At 40.2% G+C, this 20,575-nt stretch overlaps 1 protein-coding gene across 1 annotated transcript in view; it reads right to left on the bottom strand.

Annotated features, from left to right (window-relative positions):
- Positions 1–20,575, bottom strand: part of SLC25A21 (solute carrier family 25 member 21) — a 216,826-nt gene that overhangs the window by 136,561 nt on the left and 59,690 nt on the right. Inside the window, exon 4 of the mRNA XM_040257101.1 lies at positions 11,312–11,395. Within this exon, the coding sequence (XP_040113035.1) occupies positions 11,312–11,395 (84 nt within the window). The remainder of the gene's footprint in view (positions 1–11,311; positions 11,396–20,575) is intronic.

Genomic DNA, 20,575 nt, shown 5'->3' with positions numbered 1-20,575 from the left:
CTATTAAGTCATTGACAGAAGGGGGAGCACGGTACAGGATGCAGAAGGCCTTGGATGAATGCCTGCCCCAACAAACACCAGCTATGAGATGCTGGGCAAGGTTTTTCACATCTCTTATCAGTTTCCTGACCAGAAAATGAAACATCATACTCCCCACCTTTCTAGCTGCTGGGTTCTTGTGGAGCATCAAGATAAGTAAGATGTACGGACACATCTCACAAAAGGGTAAAAATGGCAACAGTGATTTTGAATAGAATCAACTGTTATGACAATAGAGCCTGAACCTTTTCCTTTCTTCCAGCTTTAAACAACCTGAAAGAGCTGGAGGAGACGTAAAGCTAGAGTCATGAGACTAGACAAAGAATTCACAGGCTGAGAACATTGTAATTGGGTAACTAAACAGATTCCTAAGCAGCAACTTAGTAAAAGCCTGTCATAATTCACACTGATGGATTCTCCAATGGAATTTGACCCATGGGATTTACAGAGAAAATGTAACAATCTAAACTATAAGCAATTAAATTTAGTTTAAATGCATATATGTGTGCATATGTCTGTAGGTATTTTGCCAATGCTTTTAACTTCTTAACAAAGTTCTAGACTATTAAAAATCCATGTCACCTTTTTTCTAAGAAAAATAAAATGAGCTTAAATATTCATGTTGCTAGGAATAGAAGACTTCCTACCAAAAAGATAGCGTATTGAAAGATGTAATTCTATAAAGTCAGAGACACTAGCTGAAATTAATGATGAAGATAAAATATTAACTCCTTTAACCTTGTCTATGTCAAATAATACCTAAGTTGTTTTCTACAGTAAGAGAATCGGACAAAGGTAGAAGAGTTTTTGGAGATTTTCTTTCTCATTCTCCTCTGAAAATGTTCAGTTTAACAACCTAGAAAAAGGATTCTGGTTTTTGTAAAGATATTTTTCCTCCCAAGGTGACTATGCATCTAGCCCATCAGAAATCCAGAACAAGTTGAAATAAAGGCCTGGAAATATTTTCAAATGGACATCTCCCACTGACGATGAAATCTCCTCCTTCCCCATTAACACTCTATAAAAACATGAAGAATATCTGCTGGGACTCTGAACTTAGATACCGACCTTCCCAAAAGACAACTACTTCCACCCAAACAACTGGTCCTCCTTTCCTACTTGTCAGCACTGCTTGCTGAGAATGGCCATGTTTGGTCTCTTAATCAGACCTTGATGACGGGCTGACATCACTGCAAACGTTTTCACTTACTCTTTGGCAACACTTAAATCCTTGCCAAAGGCCAGTCAGTAAGTCAGAAAGCATTGTTAGTGTGAGGCTGGTGGAGGGGGGTGTGTGACTGTCAGCTAGCAATCTATGGTGATGACAGGAGGGAAATTTAGGAGCTGAAACCATTTTAAAGATCACTCAGTGTACAGAACAAAAGATCTCTAATTTAGAAAAGGAAACAGAATTCTGGGACATAGAAGCATCAGGATGCTGCTGCCTGAGTCCTCTGAAAATTCACTATCCATGCCTTGATTGCAAAGACCACTTAACAACATGATACAGCTTAAACTAATAGCTATTTGCTTCAGCAGCAGTGTAAAATAATCTGGTAAAAAAGGAATGCCAAATAATGTACCAGTGGTTCAACTGCCTGTTTTTTTAATTTATTTTTTTGAGATAACATTGATATATAACACGGTATGTATCATATGTACATGATTTTTCTACTTCTGTGTATACCACAGCATGCTCACCACCAAAAATTTAGTTCCCGTCCATAACACAGAGTCAACTCCCTTTACCCATTTTGCCTTGCCCACCGTCCCTTCCCTTCTGGTAACCACTACTCTGTTCTCTGTGTCTGCATGTTTGTTTTTGTTTGGTTTGGTTTGTTCATTTATTTACTTTGTTTGTTTTTTATATTCCACATATAAGTGAAATCATACAGTATTTGTTTTTCTCTGTATGACTTATTTCACTTAGCACAGTACCCTCAAGGCCCATGTTGCAAATGGCAATCACTCATCTTTTTAAATGACTGAGTAGTATTCTAATGAATATATATATATATATGTATATATATCACACCTTTATTTTTTAAAAAGATTTGCAGTATTCTTTCTCCTTCCCTTCCCTTTGAAAAACAGTTTTATTTATTTATTTATTCTTGGCTGTGCTGGCTCTTCACTGCTGCATGGGTTTTCTCTAGGTACAGCAAGCGGGGGCTACTCTCTAGTTGCAGTGCTTGCAGGCTTTTCGTTGCAGTGGCTTCTCTTGTTGTGGAGCACAGGCGTATGCAGACGTCAGTAGTTGCGGCTCCTGGGCTCCCTAGCACAGGCTCAACAGTTGTGGCACAGAGGCTTAGTTGCTCTGTAGCATGTAGGGTCTTCCCAGATCAGGGATCAAACGCATGTTTCCTGCATTGGATTCTTTCCCACTGAGCTACCAGGGAAGCTCCACACTGTTTGAAAAATTTTCAAACTTCAATTGCTAAATAGAGTTTAAAATTCTTAGCAGAAGCTTTCAGTGCAAAGCTATTACATATATTGTTGTTGTTCAGTTGCTTAGTCATGTCTGACTCTTTGCGGCCTCATGGAGTGCAGCATGCCAGACTTCCCTGTCCTTCACCAACACCCAGAGTTTGCTCAAACTCATGTCCATTGAGTCAGTGATGCCATCCAATCATCCCGTCCTCTGTCATCCCCTTCTCCTCCTGCCTTCAGTCTTTCCCAGTGAGTAGGCTCTTTGCATCAGGTAGCAAAAGTATTGGAGCTTCAGCTTCCGCATCAGTTCTTCCAATGAGTATTCAGGGTTGATTTCCTTTAGGATTGGCTGGTTGGAACTCCTTGCAAACCAAGGGACTCTCAAGAGTCTTCTTCAGAATCACAAAGTCATCAGTTCGGTGCTCAGCCTTTTTTATTGTCCAGCTCTCACATCTGTACGTGACTACTAGAAAAACCATAGCTTTGACTATAAGGACCTTTGTAGGCAAAGTAATGTCTCTGCTTTTTAATACGCTGTTTAGATTCATCATTACATATATACCTTATGACTAAAATTTTGTGAGTATAATATACTAAATCTTTGACAAATTATATTTAAAAGGAACATGAATCATTAGAAGACAGTATTAGTAGGCCCATGCCTGAATTGAGATCATTGCTTTTCTCTTTTTCTAAAACTGGAGAAAGCTTGGAAGAACACAGTGGCTTCAGTCTACTGAACACCACATTCTGGACCTGGGTTGATCACTTAGAAGATTTGCCAGAGAGATCTGCTATAGTTTTACTCTCCAAACTCTCACTGGCTGTGTTTTTTTCTTGTTTTCCTTTTTTTCTGAGCTAAAGAGGACATTTGTTCTGCCATCACTAAGAAGCCCAGGCAGGCCAGGGCTGAACTCTGACAAGTGGGGGCAAGAGCAATGGGGACCGTCTACTTTCCCTCTCATCACCACTTAAAAACAAGGGAGAAGGGACGTAATATACAGCATGGTAACTATAATCAACAATATTGTATTGTACACTTGGAAGCTGCTAGGAGAGTAGGTCTTTAATGTTCTCACCATACATAAAAATGGTAATTATGTGAGGTGATGGATGTTTTAACTAGCCCTATTGTGGCGATTAGTTTGCAATAAATGCATGTATCAAACCATCACATTGTACACTTTACACTTCTGAAAGTTTATATACCAATTATATATCTCAATAAAGCTATCAACAAAAGAAAACAAAACAAGGGAGGTCCAGTAGGTACCAGAAAGAGCTGCTTTGATAAAATAAAAACGATAGAAGAGAAGGTACTCAAAGGCACCAGGAAACTCATCACAGAAGCCACACTGCACTTCTAGTACCCACCAAAGAGTGAATTCACTTGGGTAAATCAGGCCTGCAAACCCAGTCAACACCCAGTGACCTACACACAACCTATTTATACTATGGATTCTCTGCTTAGGACCCTGGGATATGGTCTGTAATTATTTATCTGAATGAGAATTCTGCATTTGTTAAGTGGCAGTGAGTCCACAGTGACGTGTGACCTCCACCTGATCTGTCGTCAGATACGAGGGACCAGCCTGAGGATCCAGAGACCTGAGGCCGAGAATCACCTGCTCCACGCCAGGCTGGCCACACTGGGTAGATGAATGGGTTTCTGCTGGATGAGAAGTGGGGTCGAAAGGAGAGAGAAAAAGCAGCAGCAACTACTGGGCCTTGTGCCGTTGGAACTTGGCTGAGGTGGTGAGGATGCTGATTGCTCAGATAACTACAGTTTCTGGTAGTGGGAAGAGGTCTCTCCTCCACTGTCTCCTGAGAGCTAACGTTTCCCCTCACTTCTATGTGCGAGTGAGAGACAGTTTCCAGACACCATTTCACTTAGAGGGTTTCAACAGGAGCAGGTCTTTCTATTTACAGCGCTACTTTAAAAATCACCTGGCCCTGTTAGACGAGGTGGACTACCATATAGAAGGCAGACTCACCTTGACAACAAATGATTCTAAAGACCTTGGAGCGAGCCCGCCTGTTAAAAGAAAATGTCCAAGTCTTACTCGGTTATTGTTGCTTTCGAGCTGTAGACGTCCAGCTTCCCTTGTCTGTGCCACAAGCCACTCATTCCCCCTCTTAATGAAAACAAGAGGGAGTGATTATACCTCGCCGTCTGAAAGGCACTTAAGCGAGTGGCACATTGTCTCACACATCTGGAGTTTACCAAATTAGCCAATTACGCTGGAGCTCATAAAACGAGGCCTTAAATGTCATTTAACTAGAAAATATTATAATCACCAAGTGGTCTGATTGTAAGATGATACTTGGGGCAACATCAGTGGTTACCAGAAAACAAATCGTGAAACAAAACACAGTTCAAATGCCCCCCAAATGCAACCACATATCTTCTACAGTAATACTTTCTGAGGAATACCATATTTCTGAAGGCACCAGCAATCAACATGTTTCTCATTTGAAACTAAGCATAATCTGACCTCCTTGTTTCCTAGTGATTTGCCTTGGGCAAACCAATGCCCAAGAATTTTTCTCATAGAAAACTAAGGAGCAAGCAGAAGGAGAGCAGACTGATGGAAACCCATGAATTCATCAGAAACATGGTGCTCTCTGCAAGAGGTGGCACAATGATTAGATTAAGAGTCTGGAGCGGTCAGAAGTTTGCGGTGCTGTCTCAAAATCGACAGGATTTGGTTGACTGAACATTTACTGGTCTCTCATACTTCACTTGAAGGAAGAGATAAAAACTGCTTTAAATTGCTATGTGATTTGAGGGTAGGAATATCAAAGGTTTTAGAAAACCTATTTAAAAATTACAGGTTTGCAGCCACTACTTCCACATTGTCTTCATTTAATAAACAACGGGATTTGGTGTTTAGTGAAAGGTGATACAGTGTAATGGAAAAACTATGGTTATGTCACTAGTACCTGTTTGACTTTGGGCAAGTTAACTCCTCTGATCAGTTATCTCACACAAAATACAAAAATACATAATGATGCTGAATTGTGTTGAGACTAGTGCTGTGTTGAAATAAAGGTATAAAAAAAGTCCCTAGCACAGTGTCTGGTACACTGAAGAAAATAAACATTATTTTCACATCTTTCTTTACCTATGTCACCAGACTATCTTAAATTCCATTTAAGATACTCCGCTAGGTGCTTTTGTTAGGGGAACTGCTGACTGAAACTGACTTCCCTGACCAGTTACCATAGTAATACTTGCAGAGTTATCTTACAAAAGAAGGTTCTGGTAAGGAATGTGGAACTAACAAGCTACCACCAACTGGAAGAACTTGGGAAAGGTTAAAAGGAGAGGGTAGACTCCAGTCCACATGTCCTACCAACCTCCCAGAATCCTTCTTGCTGGAATCCACCTTGGCTGAGCGATGCCCATGCTACCAGGAGTGACCCCGAGTCACAGTGATTGGCCAGAGACAAACCAAACACTAACCTGATTACCATGAAACTGGAGACCGTGAGCCGCGTGGAAGAGCAGTTCTCTTAGGTTCCCTGACCCTGCTGCACTCCACCCCAGTGCCCCTTCCCAATAAAGTCTCTTGCTTGGTCAGCAATGCATCTCTTTGGACAATTCATTTCAGGGTGTTAGACAAGAACCCACTCTCAGGCCTTGGAAGTAGTCCCCCTTTCCTGTAATACTTTCAGAGAAGAGTGAGGAGGTAGGCAGTCCTGTTTGTGTGTGTGTGTGTGTTTTTTTTTTTTAAGCAAAATTTAGAATCCCTTCACCTATCTGGAAACATCTCAATCATTCTCTTTAGAGGAATGACAAGTACAGCAAAGACTAGAACTCTCATGAGATACTTTGAAACAAAAGGAAATTACGTATGATGCCTCAAAGCATGGTAAATAGAGATACCAGCTACTCTTTTCCAGGGGAATTTACAAAATGAAGATTATTGGTTTTGAAGGCACCTAATCAACTAGGCTAAATCTTTGTGTCTTCTGGGCTCATGATTATAGTAGATGGACCTGTTAGTATATTTTGCCAAACCAGAGAAAGATGAAAAATCACGGTGAAGATGGAGGTACTCTCAATAGTGACAAATTCCTTCCCTGTGAGTTTTCTACAATGATGGCCTTTTTGGTAAAATCTAAGTAAAAACCTAGACAGCATATTAAAAAGGAGAGACATTACTTTGCCAACAAAGGTCCGTCTAGTCAAAGCTATGGTTTTCCCAGTGGTCATGTATGGATGTGAGAGTCAGATCATAAAGAAGGCTGGGCGTTAAAGAACTGATGCTTTTGACTGTGGGGTTTGAGAAGACTCTTGAGAGTCCCTTGGATTGCAAGGAGATCCAACCAGTCAATCCTACAGTAAGTCTATCATGAATATTCATTGGAAGGACTAATGCTGAAGCTGAAGCTCCAATACTTTGGCCACCTAATGGAAAGAACTGACTCATTGGAAAAGACCCTGATGCTGGGAAAGACTGAAGGCAAGGAGAAGGGGACGACAGAGCATGAGATGATTGGGTGGCATCATCGACTAGATGGACAAGAATTTGAGCAGACTCCAAGAGTTGGTGAAGGAGAGGAAGCCTGGTGTGCTGCAATCCATGCAGTTGCAAACAGTCGGACTTGACTGGGTGATTGAACTGAAGTGAATACGATGCTTCCACATAACAGAAATTCTTACTTAGAATTTGGAAGGCTTTTCAAAAGAAAACAAATTAACTTCACCTCTGTAAAACTGGGTTGAAAAGCTATGCCTTTAATAGTAGCACAGTGTATACTTTAAAAAAATCTTAGAAGCAGTAAAGGGATCCAGATCCATGTGATTTAGATTTAGCTATTGTCTCTTAGAAATGTGAATTTTTTGGTCTGAGAAGTGGGGAACTGCATCTCTAAGAATGGTGACAAGCACCAATTCACTTTCTTAGAGTGGAGAAATGGAAGACTGCAGATTCTAAGTGCATTAACAGACTTTAATGTTTTTAAACAATAGAAAAGGACTAGCTTTCAAAACTTCTAACATGCAGGGGCTGGGGTGAGGGATTAGATAAGAAGAACGAAGAGAGATGAATTCTCCTAATTATATAAACAGTCAAATTGACTAGCACTAGCCTCTCTGTAGACCACAGACCAAACTGGCCTCTATGCACCTGAGTGAAAAAACCATCTTTGAAAGCAGAGTGTACTCTAAGAGCTAACTAAGAAAATAAAAAAGAACTGTTTTACTAGGGAAAAAAATCAACACAGCATGTGTTAAAAGGTTTTCTTTTTTCTTTCTTTTTTAAACTTAAAGCTATGACATGCTCTTGCTCTGTATCAAAAAGCAGCTTTTTCTTTTGTATTTTTACAAATATTTCCATCTTTAAGACAAGAGCTTTCTGACTTTTGCTAACAATGTGTCCAGATCTAAAGGATTACAGAAAGAATGTCAATTTGCTTTAGAAGCAATTAAACGTACAGTCGAGGGAAAAGGCCAATTTTACTATGCAAGGACCACACATACTGTATATTTGTTATATTACTTGATATCAAAGCAGAAACATCCAATTCTTCCTAAAACACACTTGAAATGAAGAGTCTGGCTAAGGAATTCCCACATCCAATTCAGAGATATCTGTTACAGTTTACAGAACTGGGTAATGCTGACATTATTGTTTTACAGGAAAGAGATACTTTTACTGACTATATAATACACTATGGTTTCTTTAAATTTATATATATTTATTGGGTAAAATGAACATGATTTTGATCCTAATCACCATAAATGCAGGCATATTATCAATGACAGGTACCACATCACCAGAGGAACAGCAAGAATTTGCTGATTCTGTCATTGCTGCTGCTGCTGCCGCTAAGTCGTGTCAGTCATATCCGACTCTGCGCGACCCCATAGATGGCAGCCCACCAGGCTCCCCTGTCCCTGGGATTCTCTAGGCAAGAACACTGGAGTGGGTTGCCATTTCCTTCTCCAATGCATGAAAGTGAAGTTGCTCAGTCATGTCCAACCCTTAGCGACCCCATGGACTGCAGCGCACCAGGCTCCTCCATCCATGGGATTTTCCAGGCAAGAGTACTGGAGTGGGGTGCCATTGCCTTCTCCCTCTCTGTCATTAGATGACCTCAAAATATTTAACCAGCCTTCATCGCTTCAGAGGAAGTGGTCAGTAGCAAGAATTATCATCTTTCTTCTTCATTTTGCATCATCATGATGTTGATGTGATGACCTTCATTCATTTGTTCAACATACCTTTACCGAATATCTCTACTTAGTGCCAAACACGGGCATAGGGGATACGAGGGAAGTGAGACATGGCCATTAGCGAAATGTATTCATAGGGTGGGAGAGAAGAGATAGAAAACAAGCTCAGTAAACTAGGGTGGTGCCTGCAATATAACAGACCTGTGCATGGGGAATGAGCCTGGAGAAGAAGGGAGGCCATCCTAGGAAGGGCTTTGTACACCTAATAAGAAGTTTAGACTTTACCCTGCAGGCCATGTTTTTACATATTCCTGAAATACTCTAAAAATAAAATAACTGAAATAGTATGGTACTTGCATAGAGACAGAGAAATTAATGAAACAGAACAGAAAATGGAGAAACCAAATAGAAAATTTAACTGATACATATGTGCAAGTTTAATTAGACAAACAAACTAGCATTTCTAATTAGTGAATAAGGAATAGAATTTTTAACCAGTGGCATTTGGACAGTTGACTAACCATTTGAAGATAAAATTTGATTCCTATATGCCACACTGCACATTAAAAACAAATCTCAGATAGATTAAAGATTCAAATGTAAATGTTTATGATCTTGGGGTTTGAGGATGTCCTTTTTTAATGTGCCATCAGATATCACAAAGGAAAACAGATCTAATCACAAAATCACAATCTTCAAAGATCACAAACTTCTGGAAGGTTTAAGATCTTATAGTTGTAAGACAAAGAGCAAGTTAGGAGAAATATTTGTAATTTATGTAATAGTTAAATAAATGAATAAAAATATCTAACCTAAGAGAAATGGGCAAAGGACACAAATATGCAATTCATGGAAAAAAATGACAATGATATAAAAGTATGCTTGACCCCAGTTACCATCAATGGAATTTTATTATGACAGTTTTCTTTTTTATCTGTTAGATTATAAACAGGAGATGCACATGAGTAACAGATATATCAAATAATGATTGATATGGTCTAGTGTTTGAGAGAGTGTGGAGAAGTGAAAACTCTCAAATCCTAAGTCAGTACATACATTTGGAAGGTAATTTGGCAACATATGTGATATAAGGTGTGCATCTCATTTGATAAGTCCATAGCTAGCAACTTTTAAAAACAGAAATTAAAAAGTAAAAAAATAGTATAAGAATATATACTGCACTGTTGTTTAATAGTGAAAATCTGGAAACAACCTAGTGGGCCACCAAAGGGGATTAATTTAACAAGCTGCAGTATGTAGATAAATAAATTACTATGCTGTTGTTCAAAAGAACATATTGGTGTGGAACAACATCAACAACATATGTTTAACTGAAATGAATAATTAGCAAAACAGTATACCCAGTAAATTCTGCTAAGAAAGATAGTGAACTACAGAGGTCAGGAACATGGGCTTTGGGGAAAAGTTGACTTGATTTGAGTCCAAGGTTCATAATTTACCAGATACGTGAAAATTAACTTTTCTGAATCTTGGTTTCTTCATCCATCTAACTTGAATGGATGCTCACAGAACCTACCTCAAAGAGCTATTTGGAAAATTCCTAGTGCATAGTAAAGGCTAAATATATACTAGTTGTTATTACTGTTGGAGAGGGCAATGGCACCCCACTCCTGTACTCTTGCCTGGAAAATCCCATGGATGGAGGAGCCTGGTAGGCTGCAGTCCATGGGATCGTGAAGAGTTGGACAGGACTGAGCGACTTCACTTTCACTTTTTTCACTTTTTCATGCGTTGGAGAAGGAAATGGCAACCACTCCAGTGTTCTTGCCTGGAGAATCCCAGGGACGGGGGAGCCTGGTGGGCTGCCGTCTATGGGGTTGCGCAGAGTCAGACACGACTGAAGTGACTTAGCAGCAGCAGCATTATTACTGTTATCATTTTGGTATAATTATTATTGTCAACCAATTCTCTTATGGAAACAACTTCAAAACGCAAATCCAAAATCCTTTGTAAAATTACTTATGCTTGATAGAATCTTTAACTGAATCTATACATCAAAGACAATTTTAGTTTATATAACAAAAATATTCTATTTATCTGAGCATCTAATAGACAGGAGGATGAATTTGACACATCAGGCTTGACGACAGTATGTTTTGATAGAATATTCATAGACCAGAACGCAAAGAAGGAGCGCATTTGGGCACTATATTTAAAAACCAAAATAAACAACTATCACATTTAGACATTTCCAGTTATAAGAACTTTGAAAAGCTTTAACAGCACAAATCAAAAATTGTCCTATAGTCATCAAATTATTTTTAATAAAGGATATTATTAATATCCTTTTTGAGGTAGTTATCACGTATGCGAGAGTGCTGAGTCACTTCGATCACGTTCGACTCTCTGTGACCCCATGACTGTAGCCCCTCAGGCTCCTCAGTCCATGGGATTCTCCAGGCAAGAATACCGGAGTGGGTTGCCATGCCCTCCTCCAGGGAGTTTCTATCATATGCATATTTAATTTTCAACTGTATTATCAGGAAAAATATGCACAAAAATAGAAAAACACCCTTTTCAATATTTTTCTCTACTAAGACTAGGAAAAGAAATCATTCAAAATGAGAAAATGTGTTATGTAGTAATATATTAAAATGCCTACATCAACACACAGATTGTGTGAAGAACCATACATACCCTTCTGTGCGGAAAATCATTCGAAAGCTGTCTCCTAAGCTTTTATAACTGTTTGGATCGGTTGCACATCTCTGAATCTGGAACCTAGAAACAAAATCAAACAAAAAAAAAAATCCAAGTTAGAGATTTCGTCAAATGGCTTTCTCATTTTTCAAAGTCTTAGGAGACTCAGCCTTTTCAGATTAACCTAAAATATTCTGGCTTTTGCTATAGATTTTACTGATTTATTTGCCTTATATAATCTTTACCTTATTTTTGTAGCCTTTAAAATTATGATATTTCTCTGTGCTTTAATAGAACTGCAAAAAGTGTGTTTTTCCATCTGTTTCTGAGGCAGATGCACCCTGAGGCATTTATGCTTTTTTCCTTTGTGAAAACCACATGCATATGTCATAGATTGTTTTAATGTATAATTCAGAAATCTGAAGATGCATATGAAACAAATAAGTAGCTCTATTTCTTATCTTAATTAGTGCTCTTTGATGGTAATTTAATACAAAGGTTAAAAATACAGAGCAGCTAATATGGCCTAACTTTGATCCTGATGATGAATTCGGAATTCATTCTGGCAGACAGGAGCCCTTGTTTGGAGCAAGAGTTCAGGGCATACTGTGATACCATTTACTATCACGACTTCATAATGGAGCAGAGTTGATCATTAGGAGTAGTTCAGATTGCCTGGACTTGCACAGAACCACAGCGCTCCACATGTAGTTTGTGTGCTTAAACAAAATTCTTTTTTTTCTTCTCCATTTTGGGTATGATTGTGCATCTCAGAATTCTAACCTTCAAAATGTGAAAGTTTCCAGTATGAAGGTCTTAACATATTATTTTGTATCTTACCTGGGGGTTTGTTTTTAACGAGATTTATGACAAGTGCTCTCATTTCCCTACATCCTGGCTCTTCATTTTTGGTTTTCTTTAGTCTGCCTACCCCTTGTGTTTAACTTCCTTGTCCCAACTCTAAGGTAAGGCCCTTCCCCCTTTTGTACATCCCTCCACAATTTTAGCAAGTCTTTAAAAATAGAAATTCTCAGATATACCTCTAATAGTATCCACTCTGAGATGCTTTCCTCAGATTGTTGGATTTATGACATGATCACAACTTCTACCTCTGAGAGTGATTTATTTTATAGTTCTAGGCCGCTGGGAATTAAGCTGAAAACTAACGCATACATTACAGAAAAGAGAGACTATTTTGCTTTGTTTGAAGTGGTTGGAAAGAACAATATATGATGAGACTGGCAAGTGAGGCTGGATTACATTTAACTTTGTAAAGTGGAGAGTTGCTGAACATGATTGTGCAGGAGAGTTGCCATCCTAAGATGAGGGAATTGATTCTTCTAGTTCAGTTCAGTTCAGTTCAGTCGCTCAGTCATGTCCAACTCTTTGCGACCCCATGAATCGCAGCACAACAGGCCTCCCTGTCCATCACCAACTCCTGGAGTTCATTCAAACTCATGTCCATAGAGTTGCTGATGCCATCCAGCCATCTCATCCTCTGTTGTCCCCTTCTCCTCCTACCCCCAATCCCTCCCAGCATCAAAGTCTTTTCCAATAAGTCAACTCTTCACATGAGGTGGCCAAAGTATTGGAGTTTCAGCTTTAGCATCAGTCCTTCCAATGAACACCCAGGACTGATCTCCTTTAGGATGGACTGGGTGGATCTCCTTGCAGTCCAAGGGACTCTCAAGAGTCTTTTCCAACACCACAGTTCAAAAGCATCAATTCTTCGGCGCTCAGCTTTCTTCAGTAGATTACTTGAAACATACAAATTCCTAATAAAATATTTGTTGCCTGATTGGGTGGATTAGAATGGGAGTATGGAGGGCAGAACAATGATGAAGGCAATTATGACAGTCTGAGTGAAGATAATGATGCCAGAATATGAATGGAGGTTAAAAGAAATGTCATAAAAAAGGTGAGCTTGTTGGGTGATCCTTTTTCTCTTTAAATCAAACTGGTTTTTTTTTTTTTTTAATGATACATTTAACATGATCCTGTCTTGATCTTCATCAACCCAGAAAGCAATAATAATAAGTCCTAGATTTAGTATTGCCGAAGTTTGCATGCCTGTGTGCTCATTCACTCCGCTGTGCCCAACTCTTTCTGACCCCATAGATTTGTATGTGCTCACTCACTCAATTATGTCTGACTGTTTCTGACCCCACGGACTGTAGCCTGCCAGGCTCCTCTGTCCATGGAATTTCCCAGGCAACAACTGGAGCAGGTTTCCAGTTTTCTTCTCCAGGGGATTTTCCCGACCCAGGGATGGAACCCGTGCCTCCTGCATTGGCAGGTGAATTCTTTATCACTGAGCCACCCGGGAAGCCCCAAAGTTCATTAACCTCTGTCAAATTCCTTTCTAGATGCTTTTCTCCCAAATTACCAAGTATTTTTTTTTTAATATTTGCCATATGAAATAAGATGCTATGGATTTTACAAAAACCCAGGGAATTATCCTCACTCTTGAGAAGCACAATAAATAAATGAGAAAAAACAACTGATAATATAAGGAAAACTATCCAAAATGTCAAGTAGCATCAGCTTAAGTTGCCCAGGTGTTCATCAGAGGGAGCAATTTACTGCTTTCTGCAGAGTCAGGAAGGATCTGAGGAAGCAGAAGGGATTGAAGCTGCTCCTGTAGGATTCAGAGAGGCAAAAAGAGTAAGAAAAAGGAAGCATTCCAGTGAGGAAATGAGAGAGGAAAAGACAGCCTCTTAAGAGATGTGAAGGAAAATATCTCCTACCACGACAACCTGCTGCATATCCTTTAGGATGGGTGTTGCAGCACCCTGCTGGTGGCATTCAGCTGCCCAGGGTGGGTGGAGACCTGAGCAGGTTAGAGGATGGTGTTTATGAGATCAAGTCAGCAACCAATATAGAGCATTTGGCTTTTTCCTGCTCCTCAGCATTTCAGCTAACGCTGTGGCCATCTCACAGTCATGTGATCGGTCCTAGAAGGAACTGTGAGGCAGCAGAAGGACCAAAGTAACTGAATCCTAATGGCAAGAAAATCGACTTTAGCTCCTCTCTTACTGATGGGGTTAGAGATATCAGCTTTGTCTATGATGTCTGCGGGTTCCAGTAATACCAAGGTGGGTCCTCTCTTAGCTCATGCAAAAATGAAACATGGGGTACAATTATTTCTTAATTAATTAGTTATCTAACTTGGCTATTGGCAGTTTAGTATTTCACTCACTGGTTGCAATTTCTTTCTTTTTTCAATATCCAAACAGATATTTCCAATACACTATTCTCAGTTAACGAATTCCTGAATACTTACTATTAGGTACTCCATTATTTGGACATTTTGAAGACAATTAGACATAATCCTGCCCTTTAGAGGCTTATAGTTAAGTGAAGGATATATGCAGATAGATGATTACCGTATGCAAGGAATAACGTTTAGGAATATATTTCGGAGTATCACATGTCAGCCAATGAGTTTTGCTAGTGCTGAATAAACACTATTATTACTCTTAGGAGAGATGATCTACCATCTGTGGCCAACTGAAAATATTATAGTACTACACAGAAACAGTGGAGGGAAAGGGAAAATGAGGAGTGTGTATGCGGGCTAAATATATGTGATTACACTTTGTATGTTTCTGTGTCTTAGTCACTCAGTCGTGTCCGACTCTTTGCGACCCCACAGATTGTAGCCTGCCAGGCTTCTCTGTCCATGGAATTCTCCAGGCAAGAATACTGGAGTGGACTGCCATTCCCTTCTGCAGAGGATCTTCCTGACCTGGGGATTTAACCCTGGTCTCCTGCATTGCACGCAGATTCTTTGTCGGTTAAGCTACAGGGAAGTCCTGTGATTAAATTTATCCTCCCACTTCAAAACTGGCAGCAAGGACAGTTGGTGGAATCTTTGAGGAGTGTTCCGTTTAGAAGCTATCTGTCTGATGAGTGATGCTGTGATCATTACAAACAGGAGTGGCAACAGCAAAACAGTATTGCATGAGGAGGGGAGTCCACAGGCTATGTTGTAGAGCAGTGCAAAAGGATGGACAGACATGGTAAATACGAATTCTTCCATCAAACCTCCCACCATTCCTTACTCTCCTGAAGCAGCCGGAGGTCGCATTAAGCAGGCTAGGGCAGGCACAGCTGTCTCTTCTGCCGCACGTCTCACAGAGCGGCAGGTCTACTCTCTGCAGAGAAGGTCCATGCTGCATTTAGTCCCCCTCACATGGCTTATTCTGATCACAGAGTTATCAGTTCTTCTAAGGAATCTGTTTCAAGTCGATATAATTACAGTGCATTTTGGCCAATCATGTAAAATAGCAATTTCCTTCTTCCTCTCCATTACATTTCAGCAACTTAAAAGGTTTCTCTCTTGGGCTGAGGCTTTACATCAGCATTTTGCAAGCTGCGTTCTGTGCTAACAAATTCTCTCTATGCTCGGGGAGACAATTTTCCAGTTACGTAATACAACTCTTTGTAAAATTACAAAGGCAAAGCCACACTACTCCTGATTGTGTTTAGAAGAAAAGATTGGACTTTCCCATTGTCCTAATATAAGCAGCTTAGACACATCTGGAATCTCCATTTGAGTAACGTCTTTTTATTAGAATGAAAACTTGCTGCCAAGTGGGCAAATTGGACAATGGAGTAATACTTAAGAACTATTCAGTGCCTAATATCACGTCAGAATGAAACACAGAGAAAGGAGTGTGGCTCAGACCTTATGCTCCATTGCCCAGAAGTCAGCGGTCTCATGCGGTGTGGGGCCAGGGAGCCTGGTATTGCACTCTCTTAGAGTTGGGAGGAAACAGCCATACCATCTCCTGCACCATAGATGTTAGTATGAAGCAAGTACTGTTCTAGTTTCCACAGGGCAAGGAAGAGATGCTCCATGTTCATAAGCATATTTTTAAAAGCCAAAGAATGTTCTCACTCACTAAAGTATTTTTCTTTAAACTGGACAAAAACTATTACTGCAGTATTCCCCTAACTTACTGGTGGACTTAGTGACACCAAAGTCTGTTGCTGATTCTTAGCATGGTTAGAAATGCTGCTTTAGGCACTCAGTTTGTCTGAGCACTTTCTAAGATACCACAAGATACGTCTTGAGAAATACAACAATTTTGCTGCCTTAAAAGCTGTAGAATGAATTCTTTGAAAATTCCTAAATCTCAAACTTATACAATGCCTTTATTTCCAAAGTAAATTTTATATCTATCATCTTCATCTACTGTTGGCTGACAGTGTCTATACTGAAAAGTGGAGGCTTCAGGGCACACACACACACACACACACAGAGGCACATAAATATATGTATATATACATGTATATGTCATCTATATGCTTATATGAATGGTGGCAATTGAGCTGCCAAAAGTCAGATTAAGGTAGGTGATAAGACTTGTTCTGAAGATATATTTGCACAGCACATACCTTGCATTTAGTTAGATTACATGATTGTTTGTGGTGCTTTAGGGCTGGGAAAAGGAAAGATATAAGCATCTGAATGCAAAGTTCCAAAGAATAGCAAAAAGAGATAAGAAAGACTTCTTCAGTGATCAATGCAAAGAAATAGAGGAAAAGAACAGAATGGCAAAGACTAGAGATCTCTTCAAGAAAATTAGAGATACCAAGGGAATATTTCATGCAAAGATGGGCTCGATAAAGGACAGAAATGGTATGGACCTAACAGAAGCAGAAGACATTAAGAAGAGATGGCAAGAATACACAGGAAAACTGTACAAAAAAGATCTTCATGACCCAGATAATCATGATGGTGTGATCACTCATCTAGAGCCAGACATCCTGGAATGTGAAGTCAAGTGGGCCTTAGAAAGCATCACTATGAACAAAGCTAGTGGAAGTGATGGAATTCCAGTTGAGCTATTTCAAATCCTGAAAGATGATGCTGTGAAAGTGCTGCACTCAATATGCCAGCAAATTGGGAAAACTCAGCAGTGGCCACAAGACTAGAAAAGGTCAGTTTTCATTCCAATCCCAAAGAAAGGCAATGCCAAAGAATGCTCAAACTACCACACAATTACACTCATCTCACATGCTAGTAAAGTAATGCTCAAAATTCTCCAAGCCAGGCTTCAGCAATACGTGAACCGTGAACTTCCTGATGTTCAAGCTGGTTTTAGAAAAGGCAGAGGAACCAGAGATCAAATCACCAACATCTGCTGAATTATGGAAAAAGCAAGAGAGTTCCAGAAAAACATCTATTTCTGCTTTATTGACTATGCCAAGCCTTTGACTGTGTGGATCACAATCAACTATGGAAAATTCTGAAAGAGATGGGAATACCAGACCACCTAACCTGACTCTTGAGAAATCTGTATGCAGGTCAGGAAGCAACAGTTAGAACTGGACATGGAACAACAGACTGGTTTCAAATAGGAAAAGGAGTACGTCAAGGCTGTATATTGTCACCCTGCTTATTTAACTTCTATGCAGAGTACATCATGAGAAATGCTGGACTGGAAGAAACACAGGCTGGAATCAAGATTGCTGGGAGAAATATCAATAACCTCAGATATGGAGATGACACCACCCTTATGGCAGAAAGTGAAGAGGAACTAAAAAGTCTGTTGATGAAAGTGAAAGTGGAGAGTGAAAAGTTGGCTTAAAGCTCAACATTCAGAAAACGAAGATCATGGCATCTGGTCCCATCACTTCATGGGAAATAGATGGGGAAACAGTGGAAACAGTGTCAGACATTATTTTTGGGGGGCTCAAATCACTGCAGATGGTGACTGCAGCCATGAAATTAAAAGACGCTTACTCCTTGGAAGAAAAGTTATGACCAACCTAGATAGCATATTCAAAAGCAGAGATATTACTTTGCTGACTAAGGTCTGTCTAGTCAAGGTTATGGTTTTTCCTGTGGTCATGTATGGATGTAAGAGTTGGACTGTGAAGAAGGCTGAGCGCCGATGAATTGATGCTTTTGAACTGTGGTGTTGGAGAAGACTCTTGAGAGTCCCTTGGACTGCAAGGAGATCCAACCAGTCCATTCTGAAGGAGATCAGCCCTGGGATTTCTTTGGAAGGAATGATGCTAAAGCTGAAACTCCAGTCCTTTGGCCACCTCATGCAAAGAGTTGACTCATTGGAAAAGACTCTGATGCTGGGAGGGATTGGGGGCAGGAGGAGAAGGGGACGACCGAGGATGAGATGGCTGGATGGCATCACCGACTCGATGGATGTGAGTCTGAGTGAACTCCGGGAGTTGGTGATGGACAGGGAGGCCTGACATGCTGTAATTCATGGGGTCGCAAAGAGTTGGACATGACTGAGTGACTGAACTGAACTGAACTGAGGGCTGGGAAACAAAGAGGATTTGGAAGTTGGGCAAAAGCCATCCTAACTCTTTTCTTTTGCACTGCCACCAATCCTAAGCAAAGCAGTGAGACAGGTGGGTTTTATTTTTAGCATCATCTCCAGATCCTTTTCTGGTCCAGGAATATCCTAATGCTCTCTCCTACCTTGCTCTTAGAAGAGCATTCACACCAATTATTTATCCTTATTATGTCTTTTTGGGCTTCCCAGGTAGCTCAGTGGTTAAAGACTCCACCTGCAATGCAAGGAGACACAAGAGATGCGGGTTCAATCCCTGGGTCAGGAAGATCCCATGGAGAAGGATATGGCAACCCACTCCAGTATTCTTGCCAAGAAAATCCCATGGACAGAGGAGCCTAGTGGGCTATAGTTCATGGGGTCTTAAAGAGTCAGACACAACCAAAGTGACTGAGCATGCATACATTGTGGTTTTTAATTTGATATGCTCTCTTCCAGAACTTGTCCCCTGTTACAGGGATTTCAGGTCTCAAGGAAGAGGCAGAAAGATTTGGTTTTGTTTAGGGTGGGGATGCATGGGTACCTTCACCCCCAGAGACAGCCCCTAGTGGTTCTTTTCTCCCTGAGTGGACTTTTATGCTATCATCATGCACTGCTCCATAAAAACTACACCTTTGTGTTAAAGGAGGTGAGGTACTTGGGAAACTGAGACACTGTCTAGGAAACACTAGTTTTTCTTCCAGTGCTGCCGCCAAAAAATAGTGTAAACTGGTGAGAACTATAATCGAATCCCTCCTTACCTTTCTCCTCGGTGGTAAAATGGCACGACAGACACTAGAAGACACTTGACTTTGAAGGGACAGTGACACACTGACTTAACATTGGACTTTGTTAGCCATAAGAGATAAGAAACATTTCATTTTGCTTTGTAAAACCCCAAATTCCATATTTTATAAGGGTGAGAGACTGCTAATAAAAACTGTACACTGACAATAAGTGGTGATGAGCCTAAGGAAACTCCCCGCAGAGATCTTTGTAAATGTGCTGTGAACAAAGATTATTAGTAATTACCAGAATGTTACACGTGCTCCTTAATAACACTTAAGAAACCCACTAATGAATCAGAGATTAACAGACTAAAGGTTTGCAATTACAGAACACATTAAAAGGGTAACTGTAGGAAGATTAAATAAAGGTTCTAATTCACTGTAATTAGCCTATCTTACTGAAATAAGACGTTGTTCCTACAGAGTATGTTTGCTTGCTTACTGGTTGGTTGAGCATGGCCAAATTACTGAACACGCAAAGACACGTCTGAGACTTTGAAATTCAGGTGTGCATGCCTACCTTACAAACTTTGGAGAAAGGCCCTATAAAGCACATCTGTAGAGAAATTCCCACCAAGTAGGTTGTTTCCTGTACCTGAAGCTGCCCCAAGAGAAGAAATACCCCTTCCCATGAAAGGCTAACCATTGAACTGAAGGGGGAAGGGGCCATTGTAGTCATCCGTGCAAAGGGACCACATCGGGTGGTGGAGAGTTGGGGCTGCTGACTTAGGAGATCAGTCTGCCAGTTTTCTTTAGCAAGTGCTGAGGAGAAAGGTTTTCTTCTAACATTTCTCTATTGTCCATAGCCTTCTTGTTCTAATTTTAAGTCCCTGGCGATGGTGAATGGTAATTAAAAAAAAAATCTTAGCTATGGGTATTTTGTTTTACTTCAGACTAAATATAACAAAAATCCACATACTGTTGCCTTAGCCATGATGAACATAGAGCCCTTTAATCATGTTGGAAGGGTGTGGTTTACAGCTCTAGACCCAGATTTTGGTCTCAACTTTTCCCGAGACCTCCATCAGCACAAGGGCAAGGTTAAGCGTCTGGGAGACCCAACAATGGAAACCACAGGTCCTGCTTTCAGGAATGGAATCAATGTGGGCTGGGGGGCAGGCACAGGGAGATGTAGTAATTAGTTATAAAATAAGAATAAGACAGGA

This window comes from Oryx dammah, unplaced genomic scaffold (assembly GCF_014754425.2).
Source record: "Oryx dammah isolate SB20612 unplaced genomic scaffold, SCBI_Odam_1.1 HiC_scaffold_16, whole genome shotgun sequence".
Taxonomy (NCBI): domain Eukaryota; kingdom Metazoa; phylum Chordata; class Mammalia; order Artiodactyla; family Bovidae; genus Oryx; species Oryx dammah.
This window is presented reverse-complemented; position numbering and strand designations above follow the sequence as displayed.